Raw genomic sequence first — 27,652 nt, 5'->3', positions numbered from 1 at the left:
TTTGGCAACAGGTTCATCTTATGAATCCTGATTATGTTCCCAAACCATGCTGTGCACCTACCAAACTAAATGCCATATCTGTTCTTTATTTCGATGATAATTCTAACGTAATCTTGAAGAAATACAGGAATATGGTAGTAAGAGCTTGTGGATGTCACTGACAAACAGTCTTCACATGGACTATGCGATTCTACCATGAACTTCCACACCACATTCCCTGCTTCGATGAACTACCTGACCTTGGAGGAAAAATAACTGATGGACCACCTTTCAGAACACCATGTATGTGCCTTGTGGGAGGAAGGAGGGGGTGAGGACTACATGCTGGGGTGCGAGCAAACTGCTGGTATTCTTACCGACTGACCCCAGCGCCGCGGTGGCTGCTCAGCATTGCAGAGCCGGAGCGCGCAAAGCAGCAATATGCCCACACGTGCTTTATTTGTCTGGGATGGTCTTAATCTCACATAGTGGCTTGGCATTTAGCAGTTTTGGATGTGTGCTGCAGTTTTACCAGATGGGCACCGGACACCCAAAACAACTGAGTCTTTTTAGGGAGATGGGGAAAGATGAGGGGAGAGACAGGAGAAACTAGAGTAAGGAAGGTGATGTTAGTACTTCAGGCTTAGAGCATCCATCCTGTATAAAATGGATACTAAAAAATTCCTAAGATTAGGAATTGCCTATTGTCTAGAAGGACCAGTTACTACACCTAGCCTGTTAGTCTCCTGAAGTCTGTAATCATCTTAAATCGTGCCAAAGCAAATGTTTCAGTTCTCTTATTCTCCAAGCACAGTTTAAGTCAGTCTGATCCTGAGAGTGTAAGGTGGCTTGGCTGCATCCTGTGTTAGAAACATTAGTGTGAACTCAGGCGCTGGCTAGTCCTTCCCATTCACTACTAGACTGAGCAGTATGACTTCATACACTTGTTCTTACGCAACTTCCTTCCACTCCCCACGTGGAGCTGCCTCATCTACTACCACTTGCCCAGGAAAGAAGAGGGGCTGCTTCGACAGCTGTAATTCAGATGTAAAAGTTTAGGGGCCATTCGTTCTCTGGCTGGACAATTTATTTACAGGAAGACAGAATGTCAACAACATAGGCAAGTCTTTGGCCAACCTTCCCCAATCAACTCACGCAACTAACAAACTGGTATAAAGGACACATTCGTAGTGTAGCCACCGTTTGTCTAGCAGAAGCTAATAGCAAATTGTTTTGATCAATATTAAACTTGTATTAAATGCACTTACCTCTAATTCTTGCATTTAAAAGGCTTCTTGTAAATACAAGCTATAATTTATTGCACTTGTCACTGTATATTCATTGTGCTGTATCATTTATAGAAAGACTGCTTTTTGAAAAAGTTTTTATTTAGAAAAATCTCAGTGTAAACAATTGTACCACTCTGATTTTATACAAGAAACTCATGAGATTGTGCTTCACTAGAAAGTTGTTAAAAACATGATAATAAAGGCTTCCTTTAAGGCAGAAGTATACACATTGATCTAATACATCTGCCAGTACAACACTTAGCTTTCGCTGTGGCTTTTTCACCCTTACACATTTTTAGATTGAACAGAAACAATGTTCTGGACAGACAGTGAAGTACCAGGAGAAATTCACTGATTTAAAAGTTCATTGCTGGTTTGCCTTTTTTTTTTCCCTAAAAAATACCCAACCTACTCCATATGATGGACAAAAATCAGCATCTTGACAGCATAGTCAAATTAGCCATCCTCATTCCATGAGTTTCTGTGTGCACGACATGCAGAATTCAGTCCTTGGTTTGCTGTTCTCTTTGTATCGTGACAGTCTCTGCAGTGTAAATTCTTTGGCTTTCAGTTATTTCTGACACGGAACACCTTATGCACCAAAGAATAGATCCATATTATAATCCAAGGCACCATAGAGCACATGGTCCTGGCATTAAAACTTATCAATGCTTACAGCTTCGAAAAAGGTTAAGGCTCAAGGAAGAAGAGTGGGGAACTATTTTACACTACTGTAGAAGAGCTGAATGGGGAAAAAAAACTAAACATTGTACTATTCAACACAAAGTCTGGATTCAGGCGAGGGTAGGAAACACATGTCATCAGCTCTGAAGTCTAACTGATCATTTAGTATTAACGGAGCAGTTATAATAGCGCCTATTCACTTTAGCTCTATATAAGTAGAGCATAGTTACTCCTCTGGAGCTGGACAGAAGCAGCCTACGACAATCCACCTGACACATGTACACTATGGCATCAATAATGTTCAGGCACATGTTACAGTACCATCACTTTCATTATGGCTAGACCTCCCATGCTGAGAGGATTAACAGGTAATAACCAGCTCAGGGTGGCCTGGTATCTTCCAAAGGTGTGTGTATTTTCAACCTCCCATGACTTTCCATTTCTTACCAGAGCTATATTAAGACAAACAAGGTATAAGTACAGCAGTAGAGGCAAAAGTTACTCAACACCGTTGTAGCTTTTACCTTTCTAGTAATGGTAGGCAGTTTGTAAGGATTACTTTTGAACCAAATTTAACCTGAATACAAAAATATTCTGCTGGTGCCCTTAAGATGGTTTTCTTCATGTATTTTAGTCTCAAAGGAAACCATTTACACTTCATTGCGGGAAGGCAGAAATGCAGTAATACTACCAATGCTGAAAATATTCTCAATTTGCACAGTAACTACTTGTTACTTTTCCTTCGCACACAGGGTAGGATGTCTTTAACACGCACACACAGGGAAGATACCAATGTTTAGTACATTCAATTTCCTAAAAACAAACAAAAAAACCCCGCCCTAATCCCCTCCTCCCCCCAAATATACTATTTGAAAATTAGCAATGATTGAAATCCCTCAGCTACTGTACAGAGACAGCCAGGGATGGAGCATCTAGACTTTTATTACAGTTCATCCCTTGCCTGACGCAAGACAAAGCTATGCAGTGATTCAAGATCTCTCGTGCCATTGTGTTCACTGACTTTCTTTCCACCTCGGAAAAGCAGAAGTGTAGGATAACCACGTACCTTCAAAAGACACACACACAACAGAGACTTGTTACAGATGTCAAAATGCACTGGTATCCTTCACTTGTATTTACCTGACTCTGAAAAGACACCAAACCCCTCTAACACAATAAGCTACTTTAACTGAGAAAAAAAGCACCAAACCAACCCAACCACCACCCCAGAATTTCCAGTTATCATATTCACAAAGTCCAAACAGACATGCTTATTGTATAGTGACAGAGAGGTGCAATAAATAAAGCTAATCAGAGCAACTTGGTCTAGCGGGCGGTGTTCCTGCCCATGGGAGTGCGGTTGGAACTAGGTGATCCTTAAGGTCCCGTTCCACCCAAACCGTTCTATGACTCTAGGATAAGTGACTGGGATAATACATGTTAATCTAGGCTCTTGGAATGGCAGTTCCAGACCTACCGTCAGTTGTCTGCCTACCAGCACCAAAAGACTTATTTCCCCTAGAAATAGAACTTTGCATCAGCTACAAGAAGACTGCTTTGGTGTGCTCTCACAGAGGGAGGCTTCTTAAATTAGGGACTTCTTCAGCTTCATGCAATAATGACCAAGTCTGACAGGCCCGGAAAGAAACTGTGTCACCGGGTGCTGTTCTAACTACCTCTTGTTTGGCTAACGGAGAACACAGCTGTGCTGTCACCAGGCACCTGCAGCGTAGCAGCAGCTCTGCTGCATGCTGGAGCTGCTAACGTTTGGTACACAATACTATCCTGTTCATTTCAGATCTTTCACACTTACAGAAAATCTGCTGCAGACGTTACGTTCCACAGTGCAGTCTACTTCTGCTATTTTGACATCAGTCAAACCTGGAAATTGCTCTTTGGCAAGGTTCTCCCAAGTTGGAGCCAAGTTCTTACAGTGACCACACCTAGAAACAAAAGAGGGAGATCTGTTTAGCAGATACACCTTTCAGTTTATCTCCACTGTCTTGCTGCAATGGCTGCAAGTTTAACCAGCTGCCTTTTCTATCCCCCAGTGATTTGGCCCTCCAACTCCCTTGCACTATTGTGTCACTAAATGAGCTAAGAAAATGAGTGACTTTATGTAAGTGAAGCACTGAAGTAGTTTCTGGCTTTCATTCGTCTCATCTGGAATGCTATTTTGGATGTCAGTGCATTAACATTTTACCCTACAGAAAATATGAAGCCAAGTAAAGACGAGCACAGAGGATATTTAAATGAGGAAAAAACCCAACCAACAAACCGACATTTTAAGTAAGGCATAGCATGTCTGTAGTACAAATTAAATTTTCAGGTAGCATGTGCTAAAGCTACATAGCCCAAGTTTAATTATTTATGAGATTTTAATTTCCCTATTAAATTTCTTCCAGTTCCTAATGGCCTCCTTGTCCAATATATAGTAAAGAATTTTGTTTGTATTTTGAACTTGGCTTAGCCAAGTTCATAGCTTGAACTTCTTACTACTGCCTGCCTTCAAGAATAATTCCCAAAGCACTTCAGACTTTAAAGCTGTACTGCTCATTCTATTCTAACCCAGCTGCAGCTTATTTGGGTTAGTGAAAGAGCCTCGTAATTGCCTTGAGACTGGATCAGGGCATTTACAAAAATAATAGAAGATGTCTCAGCCAGAGTTTTCTTAATGCAAGCCAGTGTGTATTTGAACCACCTTGTTAATATACAGTGACAGCATAAAAGCATTTCTGACCATGCACAAAAACTACTAGAACAGGCTGATTTTATGCTTACTATGCAAGTTTACATTAATATTTATCCAAAACAAACAAAGACAGAACTAGCAAGCAACATAATAGCGTTAGCTGAGCCCTACACAACTTAATCCATTTGGAAGAGGAAAAGGTCCTTTATATGCAGAGCACTACAACTGCATACATGAGCCTGACTTTCAATGTTAAAACTAGGATAGCAGCTACACAAATATAGGAAGTATTTTACTCAACGGTGGATTTCTGAATATTGCAGCAGGGAGCACACTCTGGTTTATGAACCTGACTCTCTGCACCCTGAACCACCATGTCTCAGCTGACTACCCGACACTGATGGTATCTGTGAGATCCAGCAGCACCCCATCAGAATCTCATGAGATGAGGATATAACTTAACTTTTCTTACTAATACTGCACTTAATTAAAAAGGGAGCCTTTCTTTATCATCTCAAACTTTTCCAGAAAATTTTCTCAGACAATGAACTCCTATATGTGCCAACAAGCCCTGGGTTCACAAATCAGACTAAGAGCTGCTTTGTACACAGGTGTAAATTGAATTTACCAGCCAGTTCTGCTGGTGGTGTGGTAGGAGCGCAGGCACAGATTCCATATCAATCCCTCACAGCACACAGAGGGGATAAAGGGAATGAAGAAAGAGCACTGAACATGAAGGGGGTTATGTATGTGCGTATGGGCAGATTTCTTAACACAGTGGTGGCAGATACTTGCCCACATCCAAAAGCAGGTCTTTCAGATATAAGAGAGTACAGAAGTGGCTCTGAAGCAGTAAACCACACAGGTAAAAAAGGTGACAACACTGGGAAAGACTGCATCATTGAGATTACATAACACTCTCCCTGGTACTTTTTGCCTACAATAAGAAACACATGCATGCCTACTGCCAAAGTTAAGCTGCAATCTTTTGATACTCCTGCGTATATTTAAACATGGGTTGCATTTGCTTGTGTTGCTTTGTAATGGTGACCTTCCACTACCATAAACAAAAGATCTTTTTATATTTCATATATAGCGTTAATGGGATGGCTAATGATGAAATCAGTGATGTGTTATCTTTCACACAGCGAAATACAGCTTTATCTCTTCCCCCTCACCAGGCTTCCTTCTATTGACTGAGAGAATGGTCAATGGATGAGAAAGACAGCATGTAAGTTTCATTAAATTCATATTTTAGATCCAGACAACAAATACAATACTACACAAAAAGACCTAAATGCAGTGTCAGTTTAGGCCAGCAATAATCCTGAGTAAGAGGTACAAACTTACCACGGAGCATAGAATTTAATAAACGTGATCCCCCTAGCAATGGTTGCATCAAAGTCTTTTTCAGAGAGAGAGAGCACTGTAGCCTGTTCAAAAAACAAACAAAAAAGTGTCAAGACCTTCTGTATATGCAACATCAGCCAGATGAGCTTTTAGCTACCTGAAAGGGAAACTCAAACTGCAAAAGATAATGTTACTGATAATATAAATGAGTAGCAGGAGTACACCTCACTTTTATTCCTCAGTTACTTTCCTCCCCTGGAGAGCTGTAGACAAATGCGTATTTCACACTGAATCTCATCCATAATTGGAAAAACAAAACATCCCTGTTTTCAAGGGATTTGCCTGTATCCAAATTTTAGTTGCTGAGGAAAGAAAAAAACTAAAAAAAAAAAAAACCCACCACCTTCATTATAATACACTGCCATGAAAATGCTTCAAGGAACAGCCCTGAGAAGAGTTGGCTCAGAGCACATAATGGCCATCTGAGAGTTTAATGAGGTATTCAAGGCATACTATGATGTCTTGACAGCTGTTCTCCCTCTGCTATATCCGTGCATTGCATACATAGAACACTCTTACCAGAAAAATGTATTTGCCTGTCAAGAAAGAGGACATCACCACACCACACTTGCACGGACGCCAGGAGTAATTTTTACTCCTGATAACATCAGGAGCAAAGGCATGGGAGTGATGGGAGGCTTGCACGTATTGCTTACGGACAGTCTTACATGAGAGCACAGAACCATAACAAGTTTCATTTTTTGTGTGAGACCCTTAAGGGTGGGAGGGAATAAAAACCAACCAAACAAAAAAAAACCCCAAAACAAATCTCAAGCCTATAAAAGCTTCAAATTCAAATGAAAGCAAAACAGCAGTATAACTGACAATATTACCAATTCTACTTTAAACATAGTAAGAGTTTTATAAAGAGAAGCCAAAAGGAATTCAAAATCACAAATTACCCATTACCTTTAAACACTTCTGTAAAAAACTGCTAGTTCATGAAATTATTATTTCATTAAACTTAAGTGTTACACCCTCTAAAGAATTATTTAGAAATAACACTTCCTAATTATTAAATAATTACAAATAACTTAAGAAAAAAAATAGCAGTAAATAGTATTCTTCTATTCTGAATTTCCTAAAGGGATATCGGATGTTGCAGACATCATTTACAGTCTAACATACCAAATCTGAAAAACCCATAAATGCCATCTTCCCCATGACCCATATAGTAAAACAAATATTAAAGAGCCACAGATGACTATCAGAATAGCAATGTGAACTATATAACCGTAAAAATAAATTTAGTATTGGATAGCTCAATTTTAGCTTGCTTTCTTAAGAAAAGGCATCTTATGCAATCACATAGTCCAAGCATCTTTTGATCACTCTGCCTTAATCCATTTGGATGAGTAATTTTAGTCATGTCTGGTAGGAGAGAAGTCTCAGGGACACAGCAGTACAGCTTCTGTGAAACGACTGGCAAGTACTTGGCCTATGTAAGACATGGGGGAATCCATGTAGGGGCTCAACACTGAGACAAAAACTTGGAGTCTGAACTCAATTGCTTTTGCTGCCTGTGGCACCAGCTGTGGGCTGCTGATGGTAAATGCTGTCAGTGTGTGCTGGCTACATGGGCTAGCACCTTGTTTCAAAATTCACGAAAACAAAACTAGAACCAAGGTGCACGAAGATGGGCAACCCTAGTGGCATCCAAAGCTGTGTTTACAGTTGCAAAGGCAAGTGGAGCCCTACATTGTGCCTGTTACTTGGCAAAAAGTGCCCCCACAGTTCATTCCTGTTTGTATGTGTGCTGGTGCATGTGAGGTTTAAGTAGGAATCTGCATCACATGTGGTTTGCATTATCTCTATAAAAATAGAAAGACAACTAATTACTTTCTGCACTGTACTAACACCAGCTTCTTGGGATCTCCCAAATATGAGGTCAATTAAAAAAAAATAAAATTGAAGGGCATGAAAACTGCATATACATATCATGTTTGGTAAGCCACTTTATGCAAGATGAGTAACTGTTAGAAAGGTCAGCTGGGAAGGGCAATATTCTCCTGTGAGAAGCTGCATATAAACTGCATTTCTATAATAATGTTGATGCTTTTTAAGTACATAAGATCATTCTGCATCACAAGGGAGTGTAAATCACAAGGGAGTGTAAATCACTGTCCCTTATTTTCTAGGCAGAAGTATGTTTTCCACATTTCCTAACAGAGTATGCTTGAGAGCCATCCTTAATTTCTCAGCCTCACCAATTATACATTCATCTACAAGAAAAATGGCAGATGAAATACCAAAGTGATTATAAAAGAAAACTACACAACATCAAGTACAACTATGCAAAAGTGATAAAAGTTATTCCTGTCAATTCCTTGGCAACACTCACAACCCCTGTAGCCTACAGCCAGGATTAAAATAAGCCTCCCAACCCAAGGAGTATTCTTGTCACAGGACACTTTCCTTGCCACTTTTAGATCAGTCTTTATAATCTTTGCTTGTTTATTGTTTCTGCAGATAGTTTATAAGTATAGGACCCTGGCTTTTTTTAGGGGCTTAGCAGCATGTGCCATCTTCCTGGGTTCAAGTGAGAATCTTGCAAGAAACATTCACCTCCATACTGATGAAACATGCTGTCATACTGACCAAGATGCCAGCAGTTCTGCAGGCCAAAAAAGACCACACTGCTTCTAGCTAAACCATAAAAACAGAGCTCAATTTTTTTTCCTTCTCCTTTATTAACCTGAATTCATGAGGTTAATAAACGCATCACTAGGAATTATGGTCTGATTCCACTCATTAATTACTAAAAAAAATAACCAGGAAAGTATCTGGTACAGTTCACATCTAGAAATCGCCAAGCTATCAGAGCGAGAAACTCATGGAAGACTCAGATGGGCTGCTGAAGCAGTTTGAACATGTCTAACGTCGCTGCAAAGTGCAGAAACACTTACCTCAACATGGGGGGGTTCTGCGGGTGGCTGCGGGGATTCAGCAGGTTCATCTGCTGGTGGCTCTTTCCCAGAGCTCTGTAGTTGGGAATCCACATATTCCTTTAAGGAGTCAAAGTCCCTCTTCCCTTTGTACTGGTCATTCTACAATTACAAAATAGTTGTGCAAGTGTATATATGCAGTTAATCTAGCAAATAAATAATTAGAAAATAACTTCCAGAAAAAACTAACACAGCCAAATGTAAGCATATTCACAATAAATATGATTAGCCAGTAGTTAAACCTTTCCACAGCATTCCATACACTCCACATCTTCAGGATTTGCCATAGATTCTTCAGTCCCAAAAGGGAACAATCTAAAATTTCCTTGAAATGAAAGGTGGTTCAGAAACATAGAAGCAAATTTTAGGAACTTTTCCACCTTGACCCTCATTTCTCACTCTAGTCAGATCTTTCAAGGTCTTTGGTGAGTTTTTTTAACCTAAAAGCTACTGGAAGGAACAATAGCTGCTACAATAAGTATCTATCACTGTTTCATGGTGGTATCTGTTACCATGCGAGCTCTGTTCAGTGCTTTGAGAGGGCTGAAAGACTCAACTTGCATGTCACCTGACTACATAGCTGCCAACCAACACACTTGTCACACATTCTTGGAAAACCCAAACAGTAAGGCAATGGTCTCCAGGCAACCGAGTTAACCTAGGAGCAAGAGACAACAGCTGCCTGCTGTGGGGCAGGTATTTCCAACAGCACCAGTCTCATGAAAGTAAAGTTGCATTTCTGAACCTGCACATAAAGCCCTCAACCAGCAAGATCTGTGAGAAGCCATGGTTTGCCTTAGTTGCTTCCCCATATCTCAGGTACTTTCACAGCTCTAGAGAACAAGAAATTAGAGGACCTCTGAGCAGTTTCTAGTCATTCAAATCCACTGCTGGCCATCTCCAAACTGGCTCTTGCGTGACTGCCCATACTGTTCTTCGTGAAAATCAGTACTATTTTCTCTGTTCAAACACGAGATCATCTCTTGGAGACACTACATATCTATTTTGAGTAGAATTCATGAGTTTTGATTCCATGAGGTGTGGGCTAGAAGATACATTCCCTCTCACAGATGAGGAATAATCTTCAAGAAACAGCATACAATCTTCCATATGTTGGAAGGAGGAAAAGACGCCTCTTCAACTCTTTCCCACATTTTTGGAACTCTTTCTGACACTTTTGTCATTCATAATGTTACTTGTAACTATAGCTACTTTCCCCACACTGGTCTAAATCACAGAAGAATTAATCTGATGAAAGATGCCTGTACCTGCTTGTTTGCATCCATTTCAGCAGGGCAGTGGCAGTGCCCACTCATTCCTCCCAGGGTTTCTGCTGCATCTAACCAAGAAGTATGGTGTGATGCCAGACTTGAGTTATAACAACAGGGCTGGATGGCTGAAGCAGTTCTCCTCCTCCTCCCCTCCCTTACTGAACAGTGTAAGAGCAGCAAGAGAGATTTCCAGGAATTTCTTGATCAGATTAGTGGAAAACTGTTGGAGTTTTGTGGGGATCTTTGTGCTTGTTTGTTCTTTTGTTTGAATATATTGTATCAGCCCATGAAAAAACATGTGATTCTGGTGTCAGTATGCCACCAGGGAATACCACACTGCCAATGGAGAAAAGCCAGCCTGATGTCAACCAAAATACATTGTTCAGACCAACAGCTGAGATTCAGTTTTACCAAATACAAGAGCAGTGATCTGACTTTTTCTTTCACTGCACTCCTGATGAAAATAACTGAGCAATTCAAACTTCAATAATTACAAAGGGTCAAGAAAAAATATTGATCTGGCTGGTTGTGAAAAACCACAGCTAACTTTTCTAGATCAAGACAGTATGGTTCTGGCAAGGTTATCTTGCCATCTGAAAAATAAAAACAAACCAAATAGGTGAAAAACTATCCTGGATAAACAGCAAAACACTTCCCACATTTAATTAACTGAAAACACCTCTAACCTTGGGCACACCACGTTTGACTTGAGCATTCCCTCAGCTTCCATATCTGCTTCCAACATGCGCCAGGCACCACTGCTCAAGATCATGTATTTCTGGTGTGAATCAGGCTGGAATTCAAAAATCCCAGCGCTGCTTCATTAAATTCTCTGGAGCGTCTGATCTTACAAGAGTGCTTATACCAAACCTCACAGGCACTGGTATGTGTTTATGGTTAATTTCTCTTTAGAGCACCAGAAAACTGCCACAGGCAGCAGCCAGTAAACTGGACTGAGTAGTAAAACAACTCTGACACTGTAGATGTTCAAAAGGAATGCAACATGAATGCAAAGCCCTCCAAAACTCAGCAAGTAACAGCTGAAAGAAGAGTTGTAGGTTCTCTGCATGCAGACCTGTTTTTATTTCTTAGATTGGTTAGGGTTGGAAGGGGTCTTAAAGATCATGTAGTTCCAACACCCCTGCCATGGGAAGGGACATCTTCCACAAGATCAGGTAGCTCAAAGCCCCACCCAGCCTGGCTTTGAACACTGCCAGGGATGGGGCACCTGCAATTTCGCTGGGCAACCTGTTCCAGCATCTCACCACCCTCACACTAAAGAACTTCTTTACATCTAATCTAAATCTACCCTCTTTCAGTTTAAAGCCACTACCCCTTGTCCTGTCACTACACACCCCTGTAAAAAGGTACAGATTTCTTGTAGGCCTCCTCTAGGTACTGGAAGGCTGCTCTCTAAGGTCTCCCTGGCTTGTTCTCCAGGCTGAACAAGCCCAACTCCCTCAGCCTGTCTTCACAAAATTGTTGCTCCAGCACTCACTCAGATCATCTTTGCAGCCTTCCCCTGGACTCACGTATTTAATTAATCTTGAAAGTGTGAAGCATATGATAAGCAACACTACTATTTATATGTTTATTTGCTGCTGTTCATGTACATGGTATTTATAAATATTTTACTTCAGAATATTGTAATTTTTTTCATTGCTACAAGGAAAAGTGCCAACTGGGCCCACAGGACTTTCACAGTTATACGAAGTGTTCAGATTTATAAGAAGGAATTTTTTCACTACTGAAACATCACTTAGGTACCACTTACAGATGAAAACCTTCTGATACACACTGTGAAAATTACACACTTTTAAAATTATTTCTATTTCATCCATGGTTTTGTTTTCCGTAGGAGGTAAGGTATTAAGATAAAGTAAACACCGATTTCTCTTGCACAGTAGAATAACTGGAGATACTGTTTACAGATTTATGAACATCATATCAGTTAGTTGCAGAGCATAAAGAGCCAAAAAGTATCATTTATTTGTGGATGAAATATACTTCTTCCAGTATCCAACTGAACCTCCACCACCTCTTCTCTCACAAGCAGACTTTCATATATACCCTCTTGATCTAATTTTCCCATGACACAAACACAGTCCAAGTATTATTCAGAAAAAATGATCTTATCTTTTGCTGAGCTTGCAGACTCACCTTTTCACCGTTCCTAAACCACAGGAGCGTGGGATAGCCACGAACTTGGGTTTCAGAGCAGACTTTGGAATGCTGGGTACAGTCGACCTACAGTTTAAAAGAAATAAATAAACCAGAATAAATAAATAAATAAATAAATCACTGAGCGCATAAAATAAACATACAACAAGCATCATAGCCTCCCTGATGTTTACAATCTCAGAAAAATACAGGAACAAGCAATACAAAGGTTTGCAAAATTCAGTACCAAGTACTGCCTTGAGAATGATTATGTCTGCCTTCCGAACAGTGGTTGGGTTGTATAACTGAGAGGCTCTGTGTCTGCTTGATTATTTTATTACTTTGTTTTAGGAGGGATCAAGGAGGGACAAGAAAGAAGTAGCAGCAGTTGCAAAGAACAATGAAGACATAATTAAATATTACAGTCAAAAAGTACTTGGTACTCTCAATGAATAAAAATCACTGCATGGACAATAAGATACAAAATGCTAATGTGAGAGAGCCTTAAAATGAAGATATATTGGCTCATCCATTTTTTAAAAGACTACTCTTTAAAGACTTCAGAAGGCATGTCAACAGCTACCAAGTTAACTTTACCGAAAGGGAAGTTCCAAGTGCATAGCAACATTCAATTCTAATATGTCATAAACCAACCTGTGAAGTTATCAGTTAATCATCTTTTTTTGAAGCAGGAAAAAAAAGGTAACTTCAGCATTGGAGTCACTGCTTGACACAGCACTTGGATTATGAATTTTACATTAGAAACACTTTGCTCCAGATGACTGAAGATCAATTCTAAAGATCAAAGAGCATCCTGTCAGTGGTATCTCTGCTGTTAAGACACTATCCTCCCAAAATACATGATGGTCATGGTTCAACCTTCTCAGTTGTGTTTCCTGTTTACTTACATACTTACAATCTTAGCCAAGACATGTTTCAAATTTTTCACAATTTCACAAGGCATACAGTTTCATAAAATTGATTAGGTATCCAGACAAATCTCAGTGGCTTTATTAAATGGAACTACCAGTAAGAATAACTGCAAACACGACAGACAAGTGAATAAAACAAAAATTCTGGAAATTTTTTGTTAGTTTTTCTCTGAGTAGCAGAGAATGATAACTTCCAAGAAGCTGCTTAAGCTAAGCAAAGATTTTACCAAGCAGCAAGCAAGGTTCTCAAAAAGTAAATCAGCAGATGCAACATTTGGTACAGACAACATCAAAGGAGCAATAGCCTGCAGTATTTTATTCTAGAAAGAATTCAATTTTATATCCAGGTCTCAATTTTTTTCATACATAAATATATGTATGTCTTCTCTATGAAGTTCAGCCATGCTGACCTGCTCTACACCTGCAGCGTACCTTAATTTGTGGATTTTCAAAAGCATTAAAAATAAGAAAAGTCAAGCTCATCACCCCCAGTAACAACTGAAAGTGCTATGAGGGCAGAGGCAGGGAAGACAGCTGGGTTTTTGTCCCTCTGCAGGACTGACAACACTGCTAACCACTATGCAGTCTTTCAGATCACTGGTATCACTTGGAAAGCTTAAGGATATGGAAGTTGAGCCCTGTCAGTTTTCCACTGTTGGCAAGTACAGAGGGATTCACATCATGAGCACCTGGACTTAGGTATGGGTCAGCAAATAAAGCCAGTAACTGCAATTGCCAGACCACCTCCATACCTCAGCACAGAAGTCACTCCACGTACAAGTAACAAGCTCCCATGGTAAATACACCACAGAACCTGGTTATCAACCCTAAGAGAAATAGTAAAGCAGGACAAGATATCAGTTTTTAAGGTGAAGACCTCCTGAAACCTTTAGAAAGTTCTGGGGAGGTAAAGGGGAAAAAACCCAACCAATCAAGAAATAATTCATCGTAAGGAGCCCTGTAGATCTAAAGCTTGTTAAGGAATCCAGTGTGTTAAAGAGCAAATTAAAAGTCACTTTCCCATTCAAAATAAATACTGACATCTATCGAGTTCTGAAAAAGGGGAAGCATAATAAAAAACAAATCTCAAAATATTACTCCACGCATATGAAGTATTGGACTTATTCCCGTCTCTCTCTCTCTCTCAAACACAGGAAGCTAGCTATGGTTCTAGCAAGTCCTTGCTTAAAATGAGGGAGTCCTGTCAACTGCGGATGTATGGGGGGGGGGGGGAATCACCAAATTAAAATAGAAGCTGTGACTATAAAAGTATTTAAGAGGTGACAAACAAACAACTGTCGTTTGCAAATCAAAGCACAAAAGCTATGATACTTGGCTGAAATATGCATTCACACAAAACATCTTTTAGATGAAGAGTACTTCACCTACCTTGCCAATCTTGACAGTTTCTGAATGCTCAAAGGCTTGAGCCAGCTGTTCCCAGGTTGGGGCCAAAGCCTTACAATGACCACACCAAGGGGCAAAGAATTTGATGAAGTGATTACCTTTTAAGTCGAAGGGGGAAAAATAAAGAAAAAAAGAAAAAAAACAAAACACATTTAACTCATTTGGAATGAATTTGGCTGCAGTTAAAGACTAGGTTCTAATCTCAGACTGCAAATTTATCATGGTATTTCCTGAGTTAAAGATAGGAAACACTGTAAATCAAAGGCCAGGACAGAATGCTTCAGCAATTAGGTTTTCTATACTGTATGCAGTCCCAGTGTTGCCAATTTCCCTGAAAATCCAAAAAGCTTCACAACTTAAAGCCAACAAATGAGATATTAAAGCTGATAATTTTAACCTAACCAATTGCCAAAATGTCTAATTCTATCATGTCACTTGACCTATTAGAGAGCAGAAAGAACCACCAAGGCATGTGTGTTCATAACACCATAAATGAAAGTAATTATTAGACTTAAACTTACATATTTATTAGGAAACGCCACTGCATTAAGCCAATGAACTACCTAAATAATTTTGTTCAGCTTTACATTCTCCTTTTTCTGCCCTGCTCTTTGCATTTTCATGTTAACTACTCAGGAATCACTGCCTTTAGTAGACTTCTGCGGTGGTTTATAGAGACGTTTAGCTTAAAAGTATAAGCTTAGTTGCAGAGTACTATTTCCTCCAATTTCCTTCAAGTAATTTCCTTCAATTGAGATTACTATTAATTCAAGATGCTGCACTGTTTTGTACATATCAAGGCAAGACTGTTAATATGAACTAAAAATGAACTTTATTAAAACAAAGAAAAAACCTAATTTGAAGGAAACGCCAGCAACTGGAGAATGGCTCTTTCTAACAAAAGTATTCATAATCCTTTGAAGACTGCTTTTGGGCTGATACTACTAGAATTCATTTCCAATTTGAGGGCTTGCTCACAACAGGAGGTCAGAGGAAAGACGCCACAAAATAACTAGGAAATGGAAACTGCAGTAATACTGTACTGTAACTTGCCTGGTTTGCAAATTGAAGACTTTCAAATTGATTGACATGCTTTGCTTTGGTCAAGTGAACTGCAAACTGAAATTTCTTATGAATAAATGTCTAGCCAAAATCAGCTATTCCACGCCACATACTCTATGATATACCCTCCTCCCTGATAGAAACAAAATCTTTCTTACCCTAGAGCATGAAAAAGGTAAAGGGAGACTTTTTAAGAACAAAAGTTAACCTTCCAGCTGGAACTGCTAAGCCTCCTGCTAAAATGGTTTGATGTCCAAGAGGAGACTGGTGATGAGTGGCACTCCTCGGGGGTCAGTGTTGGTAATGGTGCCGTTCAACATCCTTATTGGCAACATGAACAGTGGGATTGAGTGAACCATCAGCAAGCCTGCCATCAACACCAAGCTGTGTGGTGCAGTCGACGTGCTGGAGGGAAGTGATGCCATCCAGAGGGACCATGACAGGCTTGGCAGTTAGGGCAGAACAAACCTCAGGAAGTTCAGCAAGGCCAAGTGCAAGTTCCTGCACCTGGGTCGGGGCAATCCCAAGCACAAACACAGGCTGGGTGGAGAATGGATTGAGAGCAGCCCTGAGAGGAAGGATTTGGGGGTACTGGTTGATGAGTAGCTCAACATGACCCAGCAGTGTGGGCTTGCAGCCCAGAAAGACAACTGTATGCTGGGCTGCATCAAAAGGAGCGTGACCAGCAGGTCAAGGGAGGTGGTCCTGCCCCTCTACTCTGCTCTCATGAGACCCCACCTGGAGTACTGCATTCAGCTCTGGGGCTCCCTCAGAAGGATGCGGGCCTGTTGGAGCATGTCTAGAGGAGGGCTGCAATGATGACAGGGTTGGAGCACATCTCCTGTGAAGACAGGCTGAGAGAATTCGGGTTGTTCAGCTTGGGGAAGAGAAGGCTCTGGGAAGACCTTATAACAGCCTTCCAGTACCTAAAGGAGGCCTACAAGAAATATGGAGAGGGACTTTTTATAAGGGCATCTTGAGATAGGACAAGGGAGAATGGCTTTAAACTGAAAGAGGGTAGATTTAGATGAGATATGAGGAAGAAATCCTTCACTATGAGAGCGGTGAGGCACAGGAACAGGCTGCCTCAGTAAGCTGTGGCTGCTCCATCCCTGGAAGTGTTCATGGCCAGGCTGGATGTGGCCAGTGACAGGGATGTTGGAACTAGGTTATCTTTAAAGTCCCTTCTAACCCAAACCTATGGTCCTATGACATTGAAGTACTGAACTTTTTGTAATTGAAGTCAGAGAGGCCTCAGCAGCTTTAGAGATGATCATAAACCTGCTCAGCCACTGGATATGACCATGAGAATATCTCCTCTGTGAATGCAAACAGATATATAAGAAAATTACAATAAAAATATTAAAACATTTACAGATACACTAAACTTAGCTATCGTCTCAGACTGTAAAGTTTTATAATGCTTAGCATCTCCCTGACAGCTTGTGGAAAAATCCACAAAGAATTTTGTTGTAATTATGTGCTAAGCCACACAGGCTGGGAAATTTTAAGTTACCTGCATAAAATGCTCTTTTACACTTGAAAATATTTCTAATCAATGAACGATTGCTTTAAGAAGCTCAAGTATCTACCTCACTGATGGTATCACATGGATACAGAAGATAATTTAATCCAGCCTTTGTTTTTTAGGAAAACAGATATCATCTGTTGTTATGACAGCTCAAGTTGTATGGTAAGATTCTGCTCATTCTTTAAAAAAGCCACCATGTGGCTGGCAAAATTTCCCATGTTAGGTATTGATCCTGGCGTTAATTTAAAAGCTTCCAGACAAAATATTTTTTAAAATGGCCAAACAAGTGAAGTGTTTTACCCACATGAAATTCTGGAGGAAGAAAGCTAAATAAGTGGCCAGACTGGAGTGGGACGGGGCAGTAAGGATGAAGTGGGTGGATTATATTTATCCAGAACAGCAGCCTGGGAGTAAAAATAAGCCAGCACCCAGTGAAAGAGGAAACTGGACTGGCAAAAAAACAAAGTGAGTGGCAAGGCACTCTAGGAAAGAAACAGTTTAGTCAAGCAAGCCCTGCTAGGTTCTTCCATGTGATTGATTATGTGCCTTAATTTTACTGCCTTCTAAGTGGGGTGGTTTTCTTAAACTTTCGCATGGCGTGCAATGTGTAAACACACTACTACATTTTTACACAGTCTGTAACTTTAATCCTCTTTCACTAGGCATCACTGGAAAATAAAAGTGGAAAGGAGGTACCTTGAAAACTAATATTTATGTTGCAGACTTCCTACTATTGATGTCTCTGTAAGCAAGTGTCCCTTGCTCATGAGAAAAATAGTTACCTTCTGCTATGTGCATTTTGAAATTGTCTGCTGAGAGTTCGTACATTCCCTGCTTAGGTTCAGGGGCTTTTGGTGGTTCCACATCAGGTTCTGCATCCTATTAATGAGAAAAAAAAAACAAACTTTTATTTGCCTTGTACAGTAAATAAACAACATTTGATTCCTGTATCACACCATTCTCTGGTAGTGGTGTAAAGTCTGAAATTTTAAATTCCTAAAGCAATGTCCTTATTTAGGTTGATTTAGATATCTAATGTTTCCTAACAAACAACTACTTGAAAGCAAAATGTGAAAAAGACAACCACACAGAAAAGAGCTAGCAGAGCTAGCAGTCACTGGAATTTCACCATGCTGTAGTACAGTGACGGAGCACAATAACTGTTACAGCATTCATCACATCACCATATATTAGTATTCTTAGATTACATAACAGTTCCTTCCTAGCATCACACGTCTGCCATTGCACCTGTTCCAGTGGTCTCTGGGCTATTTAAAAATAGCTGGTGAAAAAGATCTTTTCTTGCTCCCCTATTGCCAGAGAGAGGGACCTAATGGCTCCATGAAGACAGCAACAATGGGAAGAGAGCACACACTTCACAGGTATAACCTGCAACAAAACCATTGGCACTTCAGCAAAAGCAACTTTCTAGGTATGAGGGTCAGAGCTGGAATGAATTTAAGAACCTCAAGGTACATGTCTTCAAATATTTCAGCATTTAATGTTTAATTATTAAAAATACCATGTTTGTTTCAACATAATCACATTCTAACTGTGGTTCAGCAATTGTTATAGATTTATCCAGATTAGAAACAGCAATCAAATTTAGTTTTAGGCAAGGCCTGGCTACTTTATGTAAATGCTATCCCTAAACTCAAGGGTTTTCTTAGTGATGGTATTAAGTTAACTTATCTAACTGATTATTTTAAAACCTTTCTTTAGGCTTCAACATTATCAGACTATCTGATAACTGATCTACAGACAGCATTCATGATTTCAGAGGTAATTAAGCCCAACACAAATGCAATTTATAATGCATTATAGCTAAATTGCTTTTCTTAATCTATAAGCATTACGGCCTACAGGTGTCAACTGAATTAACACTAAGAATTGTATCTTAAAACGTCAAAATGCTAAGCATTTAAAACTACGTTATGTGCTGTAGTTTTAAATACAGGAAACAAAGGGCAGGTTACAGGATGACACTTTTAATTACTAAGCTGACTTATATGGAAGCTGCCCCATATTGTTATTGCCATCTGACTGTTATTCTCAGGAGCAGATTTCCTCCTGGAAAATGAAACCTAACCTATAGCAATTATAGATAAGCAAGTTTGCAGGAGCAAATATTTCCATTTCACTTACAGATGGTTCCTCATTTAGTTTCTCCAACATCCAGTTTTCCAGTGCCTGGAAGTCCCTAGGGCCTTGATATTTCAGAGGTTCTTGTCCTGGTTTAAGCAGCTTCAGGCTAAAGGATCAAAATGTAGAAAAGAGTGAGGTGAAAATTTGCACACAGGAAGCATTCTTGGGAAGCAAACATGTTTTGCTAATCCATAGCAACACACCTCAGGCTAAAGTAACAGCTCTCTTGACTATTAACATCAGCATCAGGCACCTCCCTCAACTTAAAGGGTCACAGCTAGAACTCAGGATGCTTTTTTTGTAATTCCCACATAAGCTTTTAAAGGATATTTTAAAAATAGCAAAAAGAAATACCATGTTAAAAATCAACATAGACTAATATTATTTCAGCCAATAAAGAAGTAACAAATAAAACATTACAGTGTTCAGTTCTAAGGTTATTCATTCATAATGCCTATGAATCCTAATTCAGTTTGTCAAAAAGCATCAATTTTGTTTTGCTCAACCCTCTACATCACCAGAGTAAAAATATCCAATGCTTATCTTCCCAGGAATTTCTTTCTCACATTTCATTCCATGACTACTCTTGGAATATAGGACTTTTCATGTGGTATTAAAGTGATTAAAAACACGCTCAAACGAGTCAATAGGTCAAAGAGACTACTAGGAGGGATTCAAGACTTCACGATTATTGACATTTAGTAACAGCTATCAAAACCTTTCCATAAACTACCTAAAGCGTTTACTATTAAATATTTAAGTTAAAATTGGAAATATATTTGGTAAAGGGGCAATACTGACTTCTGACCTAGTGTTATGTTTAAAGCAAACCCTAGTTTCAATCACTAATGTCAACTAGCCCTCAGTTCTCCTTTGCCAGCTGTCATTTTGTACTGCTTTTTGTTTTTCTCTCTCTTCTTGTTCTACAGTTGGAAAAAATGAACGTATGAAAGTGTTGAAAAAACACATAATACAAATATATGCAAAAGAAATAGGAACTCCCACATCCATTTGTTATTTAAGGTATTCCTGAATGTTCTTTGTGATGATAGAAAGTAAGGTGTTTTTTTTTTTTGGGGGGGGGGGGTGTGGGCAGGAAGCAAGTTCATAATAAGAAGGAAACAGCAAAAATGAAGCAGAACATCTAAAATGCACCTCATGGCAATACTTTTGAAAAGTAACAAGAAAAAAAAAAAAAAGAAGCTAATCAGCTTAAAGAGCCATCTACACCTTTATTTTCTTCAAATGAGAGTAAGCTTCTCTAGTTCAGTTGAGAGAATATTTTGTAGCACCAAATAATCCTGAGACAACTGTACTAACAAGCAAAGGGATCTGCTCAGCCAGTTTTACTCTCTGGGGGATGGAAAAGGGATGCAGCCTTTCCTTTGACGGGTGTCTGGAAAAGCAGTGTAGGGACCAGCACATCCTGGACTTGCGACAACCCCTCTGTGCCCAAGGAAACTGTGAAATTTCCTTTGCTGGAGGTTTTTAAAAACAGGCTAGTTCAAAACTGACTCAGACAGGAAGAGAACTGATATCATGAATTCCCTTTCATCTCTGTAGTTCTATAACTAGCAAATGACTGCCTTATCATTTACACTTTTCAAGCAGACAAAAGTGAGTGCTAACTATTCCTAAATATCCAATGACCTTAGAGGGTGGTGGGGGGAAGCAATATGTCCATACATCTTCTTCTTATTTAAAGTATCTGCCAATCTGCTTTACAAGGGATAGCACCACAACATAATCTATTCAAATATGCAGACACAAATACTCAGTTTTGGGGATATTAGAACAGAGTTCTATAGTCATTGTTTCTTAGTTTCACTAGTGGAACTAAGACACAAACTGCCCTTATGGCAATTCCTGTTTCAACAAGGACTTAGCTATTTATAACTCCCAACTTCTACTCAGTAGCACTCATCTGTGTCAAAGTGGGTGCAGCCAGGAGCATGCGTTAAGTTCAGGCTATTACCGAGGTCAGGAGTAACGCTACACGAAATGAGTAAAGGGTGGTGGGAAACCAAAAATACAGGCTGCAGGAGGGCTACAGATGACTACATTCTCCACCTATTCCCACTGAGATGAGTAATTATTGAAGTGGCTGAAACAATCCCATCCATTTTTGCAAGAAGCTTTAAAAAAGACACAAGTGAAAAAAATCCCTCTACTCCTCTGTGGCAGCTAAAAAGGGAGCACATGTGTTTAACCCAGAAGTACTATACAAGCTGACCTCTCATAGATATTCTAGATCATGTTCTGCCTACCAAAGTTGAGGTAGTAAGCCATATATCCTTTATAACAGGATAAGTTTAACAACCTCAAATTCCAAGTGAATTTCTCCTAGATCAATACATGCAAAATTAACCTAGAAAAGGTCTGTACAGCATCACCACTGCTATGGTAGATAACAGTCTTAATTATTTTATGAGGATTAACTTCACTCAAAAATTTAAAAGATCATCTATACATGAATTATGAATGGTGCAGTATACTGACAAACTTGTGACAAGTTATTTTGAAAAGTACCATTACCAGAGATCAGCTCTATCATGCATATCACAGCTGTGTAATGCACTGTTGCTTGAGAAAGAGGTACTCTTGGAGAAAAGAAACAGACAGTTCTGGACTTTGTTTAAACACAGCCATCTTCCAAGACATAAAACAGCTTCTTTAAAAGAGTAAGAGTAGTATGTATCACGAGTCTTGGCAACATGGTAAAACGGCTTAAAATGAACGTATGAAACACACTAGAAAACACAGCTTAGAAGTTAGCTTCAACAAATTGGCAGAGTATCATTTAAAACTAAAAGAGAAACAGGAGTAGACATCCTTTTATACTTACGTAGGGTATCCTCGGACGCCAAATTCAGAGCACAGTGGAGTATCTGTAGTACAATCCACTTTAACAACATAGACCTGTGTGTTTTCCATGTTGTTGTATTTATCTCCCAAATCATTCCAAGTTGGCTGGAGGCGCTGACAATGTCCACACCTGCGACAGAAGGAACAAGAGCTTAACAGTTGCTTAGAGGGGAATGAATCTGTGGAAAAGTCATATGCATAATGGTTAGAGATTTTGATGCATTTAAAAACAGTTAAGTCAGAAATCTTCCATACTCAAGCACTGTTACACTAAGCAACAGTCAAGACTATCAAGAATTGTGGGGCACTGCAAACAGATGCAAAAATCAAGAAATGACAGCTTCTTGCTACTATCTTTTTACATTACAAAGCCTACTGAACACCCCCATGAATGTAGTGAGGGTATTAAGAAAAGCACTCAGTCTTCCAGCTTTCTAGAAAAATCCTGCGAGGCTGTCTAGCTTTCTTTCCACTCTAACATTTCAATACACTGCATATTTTAGTGGCAGGTAAGATGATAATAGTTTCTAGCCTTATTGTAAGGCCACTCATGCTTGTGCGAGTCACAGGAATTGTAACTCACAAGCCACAAAACATATCAGGGCTGATATTTGGACAGAATTTCTCAAAATCCTCCTATACCATGCTTTGCCCCAGCAGCATACCACCAAGTATTTACATCTGCATATACACAGAAAAGTGTCCTCATACAGTTGCTATAACAGCTGGCTCCCAGAAGCAGAAAATCATCATTATTCTCACAGTTTTCTTAGTCTTTCAACTCATTATAGTAATACCTTATTCCTGTAACTAGATGAAAACTTTTTAAGGAATAGATTTTCATTTCTCTTTAATGGATGCTTTTGCCAACCCTGTAAGACATCTAAAAATACGTAATTGGATTAACAGAAAACATTTTCTACCTGACAGTATGAAAGCTCTTATCGCCCTTTGCATGACTTAAGCAGTCTGCTTTGTAAGTAACAACCAAAACACTATTAGGACTTTGGAGAAAGTTGCTCCCATTTAAAACATTTTCACTTACACAACCGGATTTGAATCCACTTGTAGAAAAGCTGCATGGGTTCACACCTTCCCAGGTATCCTGATATCATTAGGAAAAAAACCAAACCAAACCAAACCCCAAACCCCCCAAAAATACAGATTTACTTTAAGATAAAGAATGTCTTCTGACCTTAATAAGGTCCTGTAAGTCAGGTGCAGCATCTGGGGGATCCCCACTATATGGGGAATTCAGACTTCCCATATGATCTTATTCTGATCACCATGATCTCATCATGGTGAAGGGACACCATGTTTTATTACTAAATTTAAATATTCCTTAAATATTTAACATCAAACTGAAGTCCCTCCATGGTCAACTCTTTCGTGGAGCTTGACTTAAAAGCATTTTGGATTCCATGGTCCCTTTGCCTAGCAGTCATGGGGATTTTAAAATCCAAGTTAATACTGACTGCTCTTAAAAAACAGAACATGGAAAACTAGGTAAGGCAATCTCAAGCAATTTATACATTAAGTCAGTGGGGTTGGAGGAGCAGCCAGAGCAGCAATGATGGAGAACTGGACATCAATGAGAAGTCCTGCTGTTCCCTCCCTTACATGGGCTAGGAAGGTGCAAGCTATTCATAATCTCTGTTTACAAATGTAACTGAAGATCCAAAAGAGACTAACAAGGCTGTAGGAAAGGCTCATCCTTCTGAAAAACAAAACCAACCAAATCCAAAACTCTACTTCTTGTATGCCACTAACATCAGGAAATACGGGTGTAAGAACCTGATTTGTAAGAGTTTGCAGATAGGTTGCCCAATTTAAATCTGAGCAGCCACGTGCCACAGGTGTTCATGCATGGAGATTATTTTGCTGTGGTAGTATCTATAGAGTACCAGCCTGCTGTACCTCATGTTGCCAGGTCAGTGCTCCACCCACAGTACCAGCACTTCTCATCTGCAAAACTGGATGGTGGACTTCCTGGCAAAATAGGATGTAAAGGTGCATAGGGACCATATATGTCAACCTGCAGTAACTGATAAGCTCTCTGCAGTCAGTGAGGAATACAGACATTCCTGGAGGCCCTCAGAAGAGCTTGAGCTCTGCAGCTAGCAAGGGCAGCTCCACAGTAAAATACAGAACAAATGCTTATCCAGTTAAAAATGTTGGTAGACCCTGGGATAAACAGACATAATGGTACAAAGAGCACAGGACCAGTCTTGCTCCAGACAGAAGAACCCAGCTAAAGTAAAATCCAACCAACAAGAGTTACAATTCAACAGCAACAACCTCTGGTGATCAAGTCCAATTCAGCTAAGTGGACTTCCAGAGGTTTACCAAGAAACCACGCATGTTGAAAAGATACGTAATGGTCACAATAACACAATGGAACTACTCATTTGAGGTTCCTTCCAGGTAAGGAACCATGGGAACCTCATTCCTCTGTAGACATGCAGCTGGCATGGCCAACATCTTAACAATATCTAGTGTCACTAAGAGAGTAATCTGCTCATAGTTCTGTCACTTGCCAAGTGTAGCTACCAAGGGGGACAGTTTGACAACTAAAGACCTTAGACATCCGATGACAAATGACTTGGAATGCTCTTATCTTTGGACTAGCCCGCAATATTTTAAACAAATGTAGGACACAAATGTGTACCGCTGCTGTTTGGGAGTGAGGCCCTCAGCAACATTTGTGTCAAGAATCTGGAAGAGCTGTGTTGGCTCCAACGCAACTCTTACTGGTAGCATTGACAACGCAACATTAGCAGCATCCATAGCAATCTGATAGGAAATCCTAGCTTAATGTTGGATTGTTTGGCAGGCTTCTCCCTTGTAACTAAAGGCATCAGTGCCAAAACCCATGCCTCTCTGAGAAGCATTAGGAGATTAGCACATTAATATCACCTAGGAATAGGGCAAGAGGCTCTAATATAGCCTCCGGGGCTGTCAGGTTGCCACCTGATCCCACTGACGATAAAACTACTGGTGTGAGTATAAGCACCTCTCTCAAGCACTCAGATGTTCCCTTTGTCTTTCTGTTCCCCCTGGACCTGAAACCTGGCCCTGTTGCTGTCTGTCAGAAGTCCATACTGAAGGCCCTGAAGACCCAGATATCTGGAGGACACTTGCTACAGGTAAGAAGAACATCCAGAGAAGCCACAAAAAGCCTGGGAAACAACGCAGCTCCCTCACTCTTGATCTGAGCAGAGATCCTCAGCCCTCACAAGGGCACAGCATGGTCGAGGTTTACAAGGCCAGTGTACTCTTTGATGCACACTGAGGATGTGCAGCATACACTGGACCCTGCAACAGCCCTTTTGGCACAGGATCTCCCACAGTGTGCCGAGACAAAGCCCATCTGGTTTTAGGGATGTCTGTGAAATAATCAGTCAAACCTCAGCCAGGCACAGATATTATCACCTGAAAACAGAACAGAGCAGAAGCACTCCTGCTCTGCACAGGCATTTCTTAGGCCTTACAGCAGTCCCAGGCACAGGTCCTTCACCAGCAAGTCAGACATCCTCCGCTTCTGTGATCTTCAGAGAACAAAAGCAGGCATCTGCTCTTTCAAGCTTTTGCTTAACGTTTTCATACTGCATAAACAACGTGACATTAATAACAAAGTAGGAGTTCCTCAGTTTTGAAAGGAAATCTTTCTCTGCTATCGATTTCAAAGAGCATCATGACTCACACCTAAATGGCACTGTGCACCAATGGTTAACTTAGGATCAGAACATTACTTTTGCACATTGTTCCCTTAACTAAATTCAAGAAAATCTGGAGAAAAACAAACCAAATCAATCCTAACAACACAACTCCCAGTAACCTACACTGGATCTCAGATAAAAAGTGTAGGGGAAGAGATGAAGAAAATAGAAGACTATCAACAACCACTAGAAAGGCTCAGGGATGAGAAGTACTGCCCCATGAGAGTGTAACATCCAACAAAACCCTGCTCTCCCACGCAACTATTCTTGTGTCAAATGTACCAGTTCTGGCCATAGGCCCACTTGGTCTCTTGCCAATCTGAGAACTCCTCAGCTGTGCTATGGGTACCTGCAGCCTTGGGAACACAGCACTATCATTACAGTGCTCTCACTGCACATTTATCTTTAAATTCAGTGATTGAAAGAGAAGACAACTTGTTGCAACCGAAGCACTTGTGAGACTTGAGAACACACGGTAAATGACGGTCACCAAATCGCAACCGCTGCCACACACAGCGGCCGAGGACTCTCGGGCTCTTTGAGGAACAACGTGAAGCTGAGACCGGGGACCGGGGCCAGCTCCAGCCCATGAGAACCGGGGCTGTCCCAGCTTGCCCCCTCACTGCCCGGCCGAGCAGCTTCACCGCAGGCCCCAAGCGGGAGGCACCCACGGGTGTTCACGGGGCCGCTTCGGGTGCCTTCGATGCATTCCGCTGCCAAGGGCCCTCAGCAAAGAGGGGGCCACCGCTGACCGGCCCGGCTGAAGCCTCCGACAGCGCCAGCACGGCCACGGAGGCCCGGTCTAGGCACACACGAGGCTTCAGCTCTCCCTCCCCGGCCCGGCGCTCAGCAGCTCCCGGCTGCCATTAAACGCGTGCCCTCCCGCCGCTCCCAGGGGGAAGGCGCCCGCCCGGCCCCGGCTGTTGGAACTCGGAGCGGCGCGACCCCGAGGCCTCCCCCGCCGCCGGCCCGGCCGCCTCCCGCCGCCACGTCAATAGGGGAAGAGGCGGGCAGGAGTGCGCCGCGCCGGGCCGGGCCCAGCTCCGCCGCTCCGGATACCCACCACGGGGCGAAGAACATGACGAAGTGGGGGGCGGCGGCGGCGCCGTGCCGCAGCATCTCCGCGCTGTAGAGGTGCCGCCCGTGCGGGTCCGGGGCCACGTCCGGGTCCACCTCCGCCGCCGGGACCGGGTCCGGCTCCGGGCCCGGCTCCGGCTCAGCCCGCCCCGGCCGGCAGCAGAGGACGGGGCCGAGCATGGCCAAGGAGAGGAGACGCCACCAGGCCGGGCCGGAGCGGAGCAGAGCCATCGCAGCGCCGAGACAGCGACCGGCCAAAGCCCCGGCTTGCTCCTGCCGCCTCTCCTCGCCCCGCCCGCCCTACGGCTCCCGCCTCCCGCTACCGGCCGGCCCCCCTCGGGTACCCCCCTGCACACATCCCCCTGCGCACGCTGTCCGGAGCCATCCCTTCTGGGGATAAAAAATGAGAAAATAAAATAAAACAATGTTTTAAATATATTACGTATGTATTTATGTTTGATGTTATTTTTATATACCGTATTAT

At 41.2% G+C, this 27,652-nt stretch overlaps 2 protein-coding genes across 2 annotated transcripts in view; one reads left to right on the top strand and one right to left on the bottom strand.

The window, feature by feature from the left end:
- BMP6 (bone morphogenetic protein 6) overlaps positions 1–1,525 on the top strand; it is an 88,039-nt gene extending 86,514 nt beyond the window's left edge. The window contains exon 7 of the mRNA XM_057399277.1: positions 12–1,525. Within this exon, the coding sequence (XP_057255260.1) occupies positions 12–161 (150 nt within the window). The 3' untranslated portion in view covers positions 162–1,525. The remainder of the gene's footprint in view (positions 1–11) is intronic.
- TXNDC5 (thioredoxin domain containing 5) lies at positions 1,347–27,442 on the bottom strand. Its single transcript, XM_057399278.1, has 10 exons — positions 27,155–27,442; positions 22,353–22,502; positions 19,508–19,613; positions 18,145–18,241; positions 14,752–14,867; positions 12,431–12,517; positions 8,961–9,101; positions 5,995–6,077; positions 3,766–3,895; positions 1,347–3,018 (listed from the first exon to the last, which is right to left on the bottom strand). The coding sequence occupies exons 1-10, from the start codon at positions 27,397–27,399 to the stop codon at positions 2,896–2,898; spliced, it is 1,278 nt and encodes a 425-aa protein (XP_057255261.1). The 5' UTR covers positions 27,400–27,442; the 3' UTR covers positions 1,347–2,895.
- Positions 27,443–27,652: the final 210 nt, after the last annotated feature.

This window comes from Pezoporus wallicus, unplaced genomic scaffold (assembly GCF_028554395.1).
Source record: "Pezoporus wallicus isolate ANWC-B61680 ecotype Strahan unplaced genomic scaffold, APGP_CSIRO_Pwel_v1 contig_818, whole genome shotgun sequence".
In the NCBI taxonomy this organism is placed as follows: Eukaryota; Metazoa; Chordata; class Aves; order Psittaciformes; family Psittacidae; genus Pezoporus; species Pezoporus wallicus.
This window is presented reverse-complemented; position numbering and strand designations above follow the sequence as displayed.

Excerpts from the sequence above, each read along its gene's own strand:
- TXNDC5 (XM_057399278.1), bottom strand. The coding sequence starts at position 27,399 with ATGGCTCTGCTCCGCTCCGGCCCGGCCTGGTGGCGTCTCCTCTCCTTG. Across the intron at positions 9,102-12,430 it reads GGTTTAGGAACGGTGAAAAG|AATGACCAGTACAAAGGGAA; the intron begins GTGAGTCTGCAA and ends TTGTAATTGTAG. Across the intron at positions 6,078-8,960 it reads CAGAACCCCCCCATGTTGAG|GCTACAGTGCTCTCTCTCTC; the intron begins GTAAGTGTTTCT and ends TTTTTTGAACAG.